Source organism: Epinephelus lanceolatus, chromosome 15 (assembly GCF_041903045.1).
Source record: "Epinephelus lanceolatus isolate andai-2023 chromosome 15, ASM4190304v1, whole genome shotgun sequence".
Lineage (NCBI taxonomy): Eukaryota > Metazoa > Chordata > Actinopteri > Perciformes > Serranidae > Epinephelus > Epinephelus lanceolatus.
In genome coordinates this window covers 7,294,677-7,309,689 of record NC_135748.1, presented here as the reverse complement: position 1 = coordinate 7,309,689, position 15,013 = coordinate 7,294,677, and the positions used below count along the sequence as shown (strand labels likewise).

The 15,013-nt window shown below is 40.2% G+C and overlaps 1 protein-coding gene across 1 annotated transcript in view; it reads left to right on the top strand.

Annotated features, from left to right (window-relative positions):
• Positions 1–15,013, top strand: part of gabra2a (gamma-aminobutyric acid type A receptor subunit alpha2a) — an 85,437-nt gene that overhangs the window by 53,988 nt on the left and 16,436 nt on the right. Inside the window, exon 8 of the mRNA XM_033641971.2 lies at positions 4,983–5,135. Within this exon, the coding sequence (XP_033497862.1) occupies positions 4,983–5,135 (153 nt within the window). The remainder of the gene's footprint in view (positions 1–4,982; positions 5,136–15,013) is intronic.

Below are 15,013 nucleotides of genomic sequence, written 5' to 3'. Positions count from 1 at the left end.
GCCAATGGGTTTTTTATGCCTCCGCACTGGCAACAGCCAAGGAAGGAGGCATTATGTTTTCAGGTTTTCCGTCCATACGTATACACAGCCCATTCTTATGAATGCTATATCTCAAGACTGCTTTGAGGGAATTTTTTCAAATCTTGCATGAACATTCACTTGGATTTAACAATGAACTGGTTAGCTTTTTGGTGTTCAGGTTAAGGTCACTGTGACCTTGTCTGTCTCATTCTCATGAATGTGATATCTTAAAGAATGCCTCAAGGGAATTTCTTCTAATTTGGCAAAAACATTCAGTTGGACTCAGAGATGAAGTGATTAGATTTTGGGGGTCAAGGGTCAGAGGTCAAGGTCTCTGTGGCCTTGCATCAATGGCATTATCATGAACGCAATATCTCAAGAACACTGTGAGGGAATTTTGTCAAATTTGACACAAATGTTTACTTGGACTTATCAATTCATAGATTGGATTTCACTGTGACCTTGCATCTGTCTTATTCTGGTGAACATGATATCTCAAGAACACCTGAAGGAAATTTCTTTAAATTTGACTTGGACTGGAGAATTACCTGATTAGAATTGTGTGGTCAGTGTGACCACACAAAATATGTTTTTGGCCATAACTCAAGATGCAGATAAATGTCCACATCTGTGTCTGCTTGGGAATATATTATCCCTGGTGAAGTTCTTTTGCCTCTGTGTGGCCCAAAAGCATGCAGTGTGTTCAATTAGTGGTCAACCAAGTTATTTATCATAAGTTTGGACGAAACGGTAATTAATGTCTACTGCTTAGGCAAAAGTTAATTGTTTAGTTGATAAACAGAAAATAAATCACAAGCAACTGAAGCAATACTTTCTAAGAAATTTATTTATCACAAAATAATTCACAGATTAATCAGTAATAAAAATAACTGTTAGATGCACCACTACTGTAAATTGCAGCTATCTCAGTTTTTCATAAATGGTCAGTCATCCATGTTGGTGTGAGCCTGTACGCCTGTGGAGCTGAATGGCAGATTCTAACTACCTCTGTGATACATCTCAGAGATAGACTGTGTCCATTAGGCTAGCAGCACTATGTGCGACAGCAGCCAGGTCTGTGAGGTTTCCTGAAGTATTGCACAGAACAAACAAATATGAAAAAGTGTTCAACAAAACCTATGACCTTTGGAAGCAGACAGCAAAGGAGATTCGAGTGAGACTGAAGGTTTTCTGACCATCTGAGGACCTGATAGAACCCAAACACACAACAACATTATGAGCCTATTTGACTCAGTCATACTACTACTCCAGATATTGTCAAAAGAAGGGATGCAGGTGTCACTCTGACAGCTGACATCTGCAGTCTTGTCAGCAAAGGACGAGAGCACGTACACCAATCAGCCACAACATTAAAACCACTGACAGGTGAAGTGAATAACATTATTTATCTTACAATGCAATGTTCTGAAACCTTGGGTACTGGCATTCATAGAGATGCCACTTGACACTACCCACCTACCCAAACACTGTTGCAGACCAAGTAATCCCCTTATGGCAATAGCATTCTCCAATGGCAGTGCCCTCGAAAGTAATTTGCCTTCAATACTGATTTATTTTTCAACAAATATTTAATGTTAACTTAGCATTTTCTAAAATGTCTTTGCAGAGCCCTGGTACCTGCTGCACTGTCCTTGTCTGTAACAACTAACAACCAGTCTAAGCTAAATTTTGTCTTCAGCAACTGTGTGTCAAACATGTACCCGGAACAAAAAGGGATTGTTCCTGTTGCCAAAGGTACCATTGATATGAGAAATAAAACCACAAAAGTTTCACGAGACATAGCAAAAAGGTATTAATCAGAATTTGCAGAAGGGAATGACACCTAGACAGACAGTCCATCACTCAACATCATGTAAACTGCATTGTTAACACAGACGAGCAGAGGATTAGCTAGGGAAAAAAATTACATTTATGCACTTTACTTGGCGCTACGGTTAATTCTGAATTATGTTAAATGCAGGGCTCGACAGTGTCAGCTTTTCCCTCGCATTTGCAACTAAAAATAGGTGTGTGCGAACTGTAAAAAATATTTAGGGGCACATGTGAGCATAAAAAAATCAGCCGAAGCAGCCTATATTTTTGTCAATAAAAAAATATGATAATCTAACCGCAAATGTTGGAGGAACTCCAGCCGCCTTCCCTCTTCCCTCTTCCCCGTGTGACACAGTTATGGGCGGTTTTCCAAGCCACTGTCGGCAATGAATATCGTGCATGACGCCAAGGGTAGCGGTGCCACTTTGTCAGGCGTTGCTGCCCTCTCCATAGACAAACAATGGGACAGCCAGCGCAAAGCGGTTTTACAGCGGATCATGTGTAGAGGCCTTTAGGGACCGTTCGCCACGGTACTGCTGCTGGGCAGGGTGGAAATAAAGCCCTTTTCACACAGAGCACGCAAAGTGCAGACCTCCGCCGACGAACCCATTCATTGTGTATGTACTACTGCGGTGCAAGAGCACACCGCTCTGCCATCAAGCTGAGTGGCGCGCGCCGCCAGCCTGCGCTCGAATTGAAATTTTTTTAATTTCACCGCAACGCGCTGTGACGACACCTCGGCGCCACACGTCCAATAGCAGAGAAGAGCCTGAAGTAGACCCGAAAGCGGTCACCATGGAGCTGTAGCTCCTGAATGAGCCTGTACTCCCCCAAATCCTGTCCTCTGCGCCCTACCCCGCAGTGGGCGCCGCGAAAGCTCTGTGTGAAAGAGGCTTAAGTCCTGCAGAGTTTCAGAGGACCTGGAGAATGTTTTAGGATAGTAATAACATTATATAAGATAATCATATTGCAAAGATAATATATAAGATAATAACATTAAAGACAGAATTAAATTGCAAAACTTTTTCAAAACTTGATGATTTTACCTTTCTGTACATTTTGTATACAAATTCATTAAATAATTTTGCTTGTAAATGTCTATTTGCATCACGTTTATTACGGAAAACACATTATTTGATCAATTTACATTGTGCCCCTAAAGTTCTTTGCGCACTCCTTACTTTTTCAACTTAGGAGCACATGTGCTCCTTGGGAAAAAAGTTAGCGTCAAGCCCTGGTTAAATGTTTGCCAAATGTGTTTGTATCTCTTAATAAGTCATCAGAAATCATCTGTAGAAGGAGCAGATGTTTACCTTAACCTAGCTCAGGCCATGTTAAAGTTGACAATATTTTAACGGAGCAAGGCAAGCTAATTGCTAGCATGCTCGGTTGAAAAGGAAAAATAAACAGTGCTTTGAGATGGCTGTCAGAGATGGCAGAGGTATGATCACATAATCCTGTTTGAGCTACAACAGGTGCAGTGTTCCTTGTTTTATTTCCCAATTGCTCTTGGAAAGAAGAACAGAGTACTGTAAACAAACTGTTACCATTGGAAATCGCCGGTTTCAGTTCAACGCCAGAAGCTGTACCTATAATTCATTCAAGGTAACATGGGGGCTAGGAATAAGGTGGCTATGGACTTTCCAGCTTCTTAAGTTATATTGTTTTCCAGTGGAGTTATAAACTGATGCCATCTGGTGGTGTATCATACCACTGGGCGGTAGGATGGCTTTTCTCATCTGGGTCTAATGTGGAAATCACTGACGAAATGGCAGTATTTGACAACTTTGGAATGAGAATGGGTTGGGCAAGGCAAGCACACTCCAAAAACTGCTCAAGAATGGCATAAGTAACGTGACAAAGAGCTCAACGCATCGACCTGGCCTCCAAATTCCTCAGATCCCAATCCAGTCAAGCATCTGTGGGAGGTCGTGGTATTCCAGTGGTCCTGTGTCCATGCCTTGACAGGTCAGTTCCAAGTCCAATCCATGGTGGGGCCTCTGACCTATGGTCTGGCACCAGGGTCTTGGTGGCAGATATTTTGAGTCCTGTGGGATGCAAGATGGAATGCTATCACGTCCTACAGATGCTTGATTAGATTGGGATCTTGAGATTTTGGAAGCCAGGTTGACACCTTGAGCTCATTGTCACATTCCTTTGGCCATTAATGAACAGTATTTGCCATTGCCATGAGAGGGGGTACTTGGTCTGCAATGGTGGGTGGTGCATGTCAAGTGGCATCCACATGAATGTTAGGACCTAAGGTTTCTCACCAGAACATTGCATTATAATGAGATAATCAATTTTATTCACTTCACCTGTCAGTGGTTTAATGTTATGATTGATCCGTGTAGATGAGGCTTTTAATGACCAACTTGGGAAGGAGAGCCTGAGGATGGTGTCGAATAAGGATGAGTGTAGGACTATCTTTGAAATCACACAAACAGAAACAGTAATCTAAGAGTTAATCCAAGGATCAGGCAACCAACAGCTACAGACAATGAAGTAAAGGTAGCAGCTGCTCAGTGAGAGTGTACAAAAATTGTCATGGTCTCAAAATTTGTGAGGAAGAGACTGACCACGAAACCCTTTAACATCTGTGACAGCTGGGGAATGGCAGCATATGTTGTCCTGTGAGAATTGTTACTCACAGCACCAATTTGCTTTCTTTTTATCTGTGTTTTATGGATTTAAGTCCACTCTCTTCATACCTCTTTGAAGTTTTTTTTTATTATTCTCAGCATGGAGGAAGTAAAGGATAGAAAGAGAATATGGGAGCTCTAGCAGCTCTCAAGTTTACAGCATCGCAGGGCATCACAGGGCCAGAAAAATAGCCAAGTGAATTTTTCACAAACCAAACTCCATCAGACTTCTAACAAAGCCAGCTGAGCTTAAAGAAACACACTGAGTGATCAAAGCAGCCTTTGACAGGCACACACAAACCGGGAACCATTACCATGGTCGATATTAGTCTTCACATTCAACTATAACGATTATTTCCTCAGATATATTCTTTCATGATGAATGCATGTTATTAATACACCTTTTAATTAATCTACTAATACTGTCCTCATCTACAACTACCAGCACGTACTGTATGTAACCATCAGCTGAACTTCTCTCCTCAGGTGAATACACAGTGATGACTGCTCACTTCCATCTGAAGAGGAAGATCGGCTACTTTGTGATCCAGACATATCTGCCCTGTATCATGACTGTCATCCTCTCCCAGGTCTCCTTCTGGCTCAACCGAGAGTCAGTGCCAGCCAGAACTGTCTTTGGTGAGTTTTTCATTTGAAAGGAAAAAACAAAACAAAACATATTTTACCTCTTACCCATAATGCCATTTATCCTATCCCAAGACTGTTTTGATGTGAGTTGCATGTGTTGGAAATATTGGCCATAGAGATGTCTGCCTTCTCTCCAATAAAATGGAATTAGATGGCACTCGGCTTGTGCCAAAAATTACATTTGAAAACCTCAACAGCAATGTCTGTTTCTGAAATCATAAACTGGTTACTCAAGATAATCCACAGACCTTGTTGGGAGCATTTTCCTTTAGGAACTATTTTCTTTCCATCAAACTACACCCACTAACTGTATCACTGCACAGAAGGAAGCATGCATGCAGCTCACCTAGAACCACTGAGCTAGCTAATGTTACAGCTCAGAGAAGGAGGATACCATTAATTTCTGACAACATACAACCTACTAATGAATGAATCTCCTAACACATACAGATACAGAGATCCCAGTATAAGTCTATACATCAGATAATTAGTAAAATGAACTGTAAAATAAGAAAACAAAGTATATCAGTGTGCGATTCCTTAACCCTCATATTGATATAGTTTTTAACTGCATAATGGAATTCCTAGAATTCAGTTATGGCTTTTGGTTTTGGCGTTCCACACCAAGGTTTTCAGTGGCCCCACATAGCAACTCCAATTGACCTATGGCTAAGCCACGCCCCCCTCCACTCACTCAGACAAACTATCAACATTCAGTGACCGGTGCTATGGCAGGTGTCACAGCACACAGCATTTCGCAGGAGACAATTGATGATTTTTTGGGACATAACGATCAGATGTCATTGAGAAGTAACCAAAAAGGGCCTAAACTACGCACTGGAGGGATATATTCATCATTTTGTGAATGCTTGTGAACCACCTCTTGTTGCCGTCACGAGTGTCTCTCCGTTAGTTTGGTGCTACAGTATTTACACTGAATCATTCAGCATAACGTTTGCCAACCTTTGTTATCTGTGCGATTACAGATAAGTTAATGAAGCTAAGCTCCAGAAGTTAACGTTAGCTTAACTAGAGCCCTTTGGACAACAGCTAACAATGATGTACGATCACCAAAGTACAAAACTAGAACAAAATAGGCTAATGAACTCCCAGCAAACAGGTGACATGATGAACAACGCAGCTAGGAGCTAACGTTAGGCTAACTTTAGCTAACGTTAGCTAGAGATGTTAAAGATAACTTTATATTTCTTTCCAGCAAAGTTACAATATGTTGCCTCAAACATGATGTTGACTTACCTTAGAACAGATGTAGACATCATTGTTAATCTTATTCACGTTGAGCTGATGTTGTGGTCTATCGTTACCGCACAACTTTATCCAAAGGAGACACTTTTCTCGGTTGAGATGTGGTTTAAAGGGTAAAAAATACACCTCGTCGCCCAGCCTCTCAGGATATCTTGTGTCAGAGTTGCATGTACCCCATGCACACCGTTTGACCCATAGACATATATACATAGACGCCGCATTGACTGCCGCTGCCTATCAGAGCCGATGTCCTCGCTGGCCGCCATCTTGGTTGGGTCTTGCTTCGCCTCCACAGTGCATTCACTTCTATTGAGGAAGGAGCTGTATGCACAAGTAAAATAGAATAACTCACTGAATTTTCAACTGATTTTCACGAGGTTTGGTTTGTTACAAACGGCACACATGTAGTTATGATACAGGATGCTTTCGTACATTAAAAATGCGGGATTTCATGCTTTAATACTTCCTGCCGATAGCAACAGCATGTTATTTAGGTCACAACACAGTTATTTTATTCACCTCAACCCCAGAGTGGGATATATATATATCATAGACTGTATAAAATAATATATATATATACTATATATATATATATATATATATACACATACATACACAGTATTTATATACTGTATAAACACAATATACACAATACAGAACATAGTATAGCATATTATGTATAGCACACCTTTATGCACATATTCACTTTTCCACCAGCTGTGCTGCAAATATCCCCTGCTGCTCATCCTTCTGTATCTTTTTTCAAATTATCTTGACCACAGTCCCATTTTCATAGTTATAATACCAATACCAAAATTAATTTCAGTGTTTATGTAAATATTGAAAATGTTTTTTTACTACTTTTGAGGGATCACAGCAGTCAGTGTAATAAGAATAAGAAGAACTTTATTAATCCCCAAAGGAAATTTCAAAGAAGTCTGTAAGATCATCTATTTAACAAAGAATTATTAAGTCTGATGGCTGTGGGTATAAGAGAGTGAGTGTGTGTGAGAAATAAACTCAATCAACAATCAAGCTTTTTCTTTATTAAAATATATTAATAAATGTATTAATATGCTATACTATGTTTTGTATTGTGTATATTGTGTTTATACAGTATATACAGTATAGCCTATATATAAATATATATATGTATATATACATATATATATATATATATATATATCCATCGCACTCTGGGGTTGAGGTCAATAAAATAACTGTGTTGTGACCTAAATAACTTGCTGTTGCTATCTGCAGAGAGTATTAAAGCATGAAATCCCGCATTTTTAATATACGAAAGCATCCTGTATCATAAATTAATGTGTGCCGTTTGTAACAAACCAAACCTCGTGAAAATCAGTTGAAAATTCAGTGAGTTATTCTATTTTACTTGTGCATACAGATCCTTCCTCAATAGAAGTGAATGCACTGTGGAGGCGAAGCGAGACCCATCCAAGATGGCGGCTGGCGAGGACGCGCTCAGGCACTCGATGCGTCGTCTATGTATATATGTCTATGGTTTGACCATTTTTAAACTTCAAATCTCAGAAAAAGTTCATAAGGCAGAGAATGTCTGAGTGTGCAGTGCTATACGCGCTGTGATTGGCTCATCGCGTTTGAGGGCGGGACTTAGCCATAGGTCAATTAGAACTCTCTGGGGGCTCCATTGCACATATTACAGTGTGTGTGTGTGTGTGTGTGTGTGTAGTATGTATACATATTAGGGGTGTAAGGGTTCGCAAAATTCACGATTTGGTCGATACAGTTGTGTAGTAGTTTGATACAGCAAAAAACATTTCCTAGATTTTTTATTTATTCATTTATTTTATTATTTATTCATTCCAGTTATTTTAACTCAGCTATGTCTGCTAGCTATATCTGAGTGACCCATCTTCTAGGGTGTCTTCTTAGAGGCTTATGAAGCAAAAACAGCTCCTTAGGAAATATTAAATATAATATTGTAGTTATAAACAATAAAAACAAAAGAAATAATTATGTGTCTGAAATGCCAGTTTCTTTTAAATGTATTAAATCTAACATCATATATTGGGCTTTGTTTTGTTTTTTTTTTGTCAAAAGCAGGGGTTACAGCCTGGCTGAAATGGGCTCATTTAGGAACATGAAGGGCTCTTATAAATTAAGCATGTCCATAAAGCCTGCATTTTTCACCACAGAGGAGGGTGTCATGTCGGCTGCTACAAATCAGCGAGCCCTGATAATTCACAGCAAAACCAACGTGGTGTCAAATGCCAGACCTGGTCATACCACTCCTGACCATATTCCAACAAGCTAGCATAACCAAGATGTGTATTTTATTTTCCAAATGTAATAGGATAGTTCAATGTATCGCTCAGTTTGTAATGCGTACCGAACTGAAAGCCTCGTTCTGAATGCTTCAATATAAATATGTCCAAAACACATGTCTCAGTGCGCTCACATTATGTCCCACACTATGTCTGTGTCGTGTTCCAATACCAAGATAGAGCCTTCATGTTACAGTAGAGTTTAACCTCTCATTCAGTGTAAAATTGTATCAAGGTAATGTAACTAAAGGCCTGTTCTGTTTTTGATGGTGCCAACTCTGTACCAACTCAGCAGCCAAAGACACTATATGTCAACAGGTTTTCATATTGCTCAGAAGCATAATTGATAATCCTGTTTGGTGCAATTTAAGTAAAACAAAATTAAAAAGAGTGGCACTCAAACAAGTCTTTCAACTGGCCATAGCTAATAAAATTATAAGAAACAAATGACAACATATCAAAAATCAAATCTAATATAAAACCACACTACCAACAACAACAACAACAACAACAACAGTAATAAGTAATAATAGTTTAAGATATATGAACACTTGCAGGCATTTTTATTCAGTACAGTATCCACCTTATTTTTCATGGAAACATGGAGGCAAGACAGAACGCAGCCAGCTTCCGTTTTTTTGTGCGACACTTCCGGTCCAGCACTCTTGACCTCTGTGTAAATGGGAATCGCCTTGTTGTTTACCTTGTTGAGTTTAGCTATATATATATATCTCACATTTTTCACGCCACTGTATCACCGTTTAGACTAATCTGATGTTTGTAAAGTCTATAAACACAATGATTGAACAAACATTACTATTTCTGTGTGCACGTTTAGTAATTAACATGGTTATCGTAGATTAGCTGGGCTAACCGTTAGCTGTTAGCCGTTAGCCGTTAGCGGTGTCAGTAATAACTCATTAAACGGTCCTCGAAAAAAATATTTTTTCCAGTGGATGTCTTAGTTACAACATGATTGAGCTAACTGGAGTAGTTTCATGTCGTATCAGACAACGGGAGGCTTTTAACAGATGATGTCCTGATGTTAGCTTTGCTGCTAGTGTTAACGTTAGCTGTCCCTGTCAGCTGCAGCCACTGATGCTTTCGAGACATCGTGATTTCCCAAAACTGAATAAATACCACACATATCAACACAAAACTGCTTTGCTAGCTCAATCATGTTGTAACGGCTGGATGATGCGTACATGCTGATTCGGGTGCTATCAGAGCCGATCCACGCATCACTATGGCGTAATAATCAACTCAGTCAATAAAAACAACCCGTCCTGTGTTAGGAGTGTATGTCGCTGACAGAAAGAAAGAAAGAAAAGAAAAAAAAGATAGAAAAGCAGCATACACCTCACATATTTATTTCTCACAGTTGAGCACACGTTTGGCTGGCATGCAGAAGCACCGTCTGTGTGTCGAGGGTGTGAGCCGCAGCTTCAGCTGCTCAGGTAGAGAGGCTGTGTAGCCCGGTGTGTTTTTTTGCTGATTCGGTTCTGCAGGTTCTCTGCTGGTTCACTGGAGACGGGGATCAAGCAGTTTGTCTCACTCGGGATAGATTGTGCTTTTTTTGGTTCATAGTTTTTGATTGACGTGCGATTTATTTGCGTTTAGATGGAATTATTATTACCGGCAATTACCGGATAACGGAAACGTGGGCACAGTTATCTATATAAAATACACAGAATAACTAACTAACTAACTGATTGACTAACATAAACAACTGAAAATTGAAATAAATTTGCTTGCACCATTAGCTCCGGTAAGGGAAAGCATGAGGGAAAGCGGCTGACCGGAAGTCACGCACAAAAACACGGAAGTTGATCACTATTTACTTCCGTGTTTGAAAATAAGGTGGATAAAAGAGAGCATTGATTCATTGTGTTTGGGCCTTAACTTTTGAATGCCTGTGAAATATTTTATTTATGTCCACTTTTGTGCTGAAACAGAAGAGCACATAAAGCCAACCAGCCAGGCCAGGATTCCCAAATGGTAATCCTTCCTATCCTCACCTGAACCTGCAAGGCTTTCTCTGCCCAGCTCTGTGGTCCTGATGGTAAACTGTGTGCTCATGCTGACAGGTGAACATTTTATCAGGCCACTGCAGGCAGGCCACCAGATGAGGGTCATGCTGCAATGAGGTCTCGCCCTGCTTATCTGCCAAAGGACAGTGGACCCACACCCATACTCTGATTTCCCATTTGGTAAAATGTCAGGGACCTGTCTGTGGCTAACGTTATGCTCTCTTGCCATGTATCCACTGCGGTATTATGCACACCAATAAACCCAGTCATTATCTATTGTGACCATAAGGGCAAACAGGGCAGAAGGGAAACATTGTGTTGAAAGGCATTTTATGACTTAGAGGAGTTAGTACAAGTTTTCAGTGCCAAAGAGACTTGGATACATGCAGGAGTGTATTTTAGGTGTAAATTCAGAAAAAAAATGTATCCGACGACTTCACATTCGATGCTCAGTGGGTCATATATGCTTTGTATGCTTTGCACACATGCTGTTTATTTTGTGCATCTTACAAAAGGTAATTATTTTAAGGTTTACATATGTACTGTTATGCCTCACAGTCTGTTCACAGATCCCTACATTCATTGTGTTATGACCAGCTCAAACGAACTGACAGTTAGAGCTTTATTCGTTGTATATTTTACGTGCAAACAAGATAAAAAGAACAAATCAACATGTAGAGGACTTTGAGCACACTGACATCTGGGCCAAATAGCCACAAGCTTACACTGGCCAGATGTTCCCAGTAACAGACATTGGATCTGCAACTAAACGTACTTACAGCGCAGGTCCAAGACAAAGGGACGTTCTCAAGGCTCATGAAGAATTAACATCCTCCTCAGTGATTTTTTTTTTTAAATTTTACTTCCCTTTCCATCCTTTTATATGCTTATGCGCTGACAACAACCATGGCTAAAGGTCAATGGTCACTTGTCAACGTTAACTAGTTCCTTGGTGCTGGGTGAGCTTACAGTAGATCATATGCAATTACTTTTGTGCAGTGATATGGTTGGCAGGTGTAGTTTAGTAGACAGAAAATAGTTCCTACATATTAAGTCCAGGCTAAAACCTCTGTTTGTTAATCTCATTAAGTTAATACTGCAGCACAGGAAAACATGATGATTTACTCACTGTAAGCTGGAAACTAGTCCAGGTATTCATTATATTTGCAAATCACAGTGGTGCTCCATGGTTGCAACAGCCCAGCAGCAGCCCTGCAGATGAGAAACACACCTCGCCTTCTCACACTATTGCTCAGGAGAAAGTGAAATGGCTGGGTGAAGGTGTGCGTGTGTGACGCATCATGTTTATGAGTGGTTTTTTTATGCATATGTGTCTGTGAGAGGGAAAGAGCCACAGAAGAGAGCGAGAGAACTGAAATGCCAAAGCAAGTATAAAAAAAAAAAAAAAGAGCATGACCATTTCTGAACAATGTTTGCAATGTAGTCATTGTATACATCATATGTGGAACAAGCTGCGATGCACCCCTCATTCTAATATGACTCCCCTGACCCAGTTGGCAGGAGAAGGGAATAAAAAGATGTCTCCACCACGCAGTGTGATTCCCGTAGTGCCACGCAGCAAGGAAATTAATCTCCAACTGCCTCTTACGCCATCAAAGAAACTCATGGCTGTAGCCATCTTATTGTTACAAGGTTTAAAATTTGTATTGCAGCTAATTCCAATACTCAGGGTAAAATCCATGGCAGACCAGGCTATCAGTGCTGTTTGTTGAATACTGAGAGGGAGCACGACACCTACACAATAGAAGACAATTGATGACATCATTCCTGCAATACATATTAGCTAATTAATCTGTTCATGTATGTATTTTGTTGAGGCTGTGGGATACGATGTAGATTCCATTCCAGTCATTTTGATGCTCATCACAAGCATGTTTGATGCTTGTGATGCTTAGTGTTGCTGCTGACACTGTATTGGACTGATGTACATTGCGTAGTGTCCATTTTAAAGAGTTGGTCTATTGTCAGGTGTCTCTGTAGTTTGACATGGGGACTAAATAAAGTATCTTAGAAGGCTTTTGTATATATTCCCAGATTCACAGAAAAGGGCATCAACATCAGCATGAACCAATTCCTGGCCCTAATGACCTGCTGCTTCATTACTTTAATTATCCACACTTTCAATGCAGTCCCAGTGAACACTCTTACAGTGTTGTAAACAAGACAATAACATTGTTGCTATTCCACGTACATACCATTATTTCCAGGGCTCAATGGAAATTAGGAAAAGTTACATCATGAGGATGAGATGAGATATTTCGTGTGCAAGCATGTGGCTAGATGGTGGCACTAGAGAGAAGCTCATGGCGTGTGTACAACAGAAACGTTGCATACTGTGGGGATCACCCCAATTTCCACATACTCCATCTGCGCCGCACAGCGCACTGCGTAGGTGAGGGTATGCGCCGTCGGTTGCTCCAGATCTGCAGCGCTACGCAGCATGGTGCAGACGAAGTATGTGGAAATTGGGGGTCAGAGTGTTCGGCGAAGGAACATTTTGACCAGATGGTGGTGCAGGATGTAAGGTCAAAGTCCACTTAATCAAGATATGTTTTAGTTCCAACAACCACATTTTGGTTATGCCTCTGTCCCGGCGATAGCTGTTGCTGGAGGCATTATGTTTTCAGGTTGTTCATACATCTGTACGTCCATCTGTTCATCCATCTGTGCGTCCATCTGTATGTCCATCTGTTCGTCCATCTGTACATCCCATTCTCATGAACATGATATCTCAGAAACCCCTTAAAGGAATTTCTTCAAATTTGGCACAAACATACACTTGGACACAGTAATGAACTGGTTAGATTTTGGTTGTCAAACATCAGGGTCACTGTGACTTTGCATCCATCTCATTCTTACGAACGTGTTATCTCGAGAACACCTTGAGGGAATTTCTTCTAATTTGGCACAAACGTCAACTTTGAGTCACTCATGAAGTTAATAGATTTTGGTGGCCAAAAGTCAAGGTCACTGTGACCCCGTCTGTCGCAATCTCTTGATCGCAATATTTCAAGAACACCTTGAGGAAATTTCTTCAAATTTGGCACAATTGTCACTTGGACGCAAGAATTCAATGGTTAGAATTTGGTGGTCAAAGGTCAAAGGTCAGGGTCACTGTGACCTCACAAAATATATTTTTGCTGCAATTCAAGAATTTATACGGTTTTCATGATAAACTTTTACTAAAATGTTTAATAGGATATAAAGATGAAGTGATGGCATTTTATATCCACAAGCTCGAAGATCAACTTCACTGTGACAGCATAATGTTCTGCAAAAACACTTTTCTGGCCATAACACAACATCATATCTCAGCAACAGAAGAAGAGACATTTGGTCAGACACTGAATTGATGACACTAGTCTTGGGTGCCCACTTTCAAACTTCTGACTGTACAGATATTCTGTGCTGCGGAGGGGAAGATATGTGTGAAGCATCCATGTTTTTACAGACATGGATGTAAACTGTTACTGCAACTTGACTGGTTCATAAAGGCATACAACCATAAGTGGTAATTCTAGTAATATCATGGATGTGTAAGTCCTGAATAATTTTCTAATAATTTTATAGAAAGAACTCTTTAGAGTATTATTATAAAGAAAATGGTTAATTGGTACACTTACACTTAATTGATGCCAATTAGTTGCAAGCATAACATAGAGTATTTTAGTCAGTGCTCTGCAAGTAAGAGCATGTGAAATGTAAAACACAAAAAAAGATGATAAAACAAGCAATGTAAGCTAAATTTACACTGCTTACCTAGCTAACGTTAGTAGGCTAAGCTAACACTGCTTAGCTAGCTAACAGTGGTGGATGGGTCCAACATACAGCGCCTTTCACCCAGAAGGCCAGTGTTTGCTTCCTGTGTGACTATAAAGCCAAACCCTGTTCTTTTCCCTAAAAATGGTTTTGCAGTCTAAACATAGCCACGTGAGTGTGTTGTCTAAACGTAACCATGTGCGAAAAAAAGTCAATTGGCAATGTTGTACCGACGTAGTGTATGTATTTTGACAGAGACTGTATGCAAACTGTAAATTTTCTGTGAAAGCGAAAGTGTATTTTAACAACAGACAATGCATGTAACAGGCTGAAGTTGACACAATGACATCCCAGAACGTCAACAATCAATGCACCCGGGTACCTTGCATGTCATATCTCAGCATGGAAAGTCCATGACCAAATGTGGATATGTGATGAGATTGGAGTGAGAATGTGTTGGACACACAGAGAAAGTTAACTCAATCAA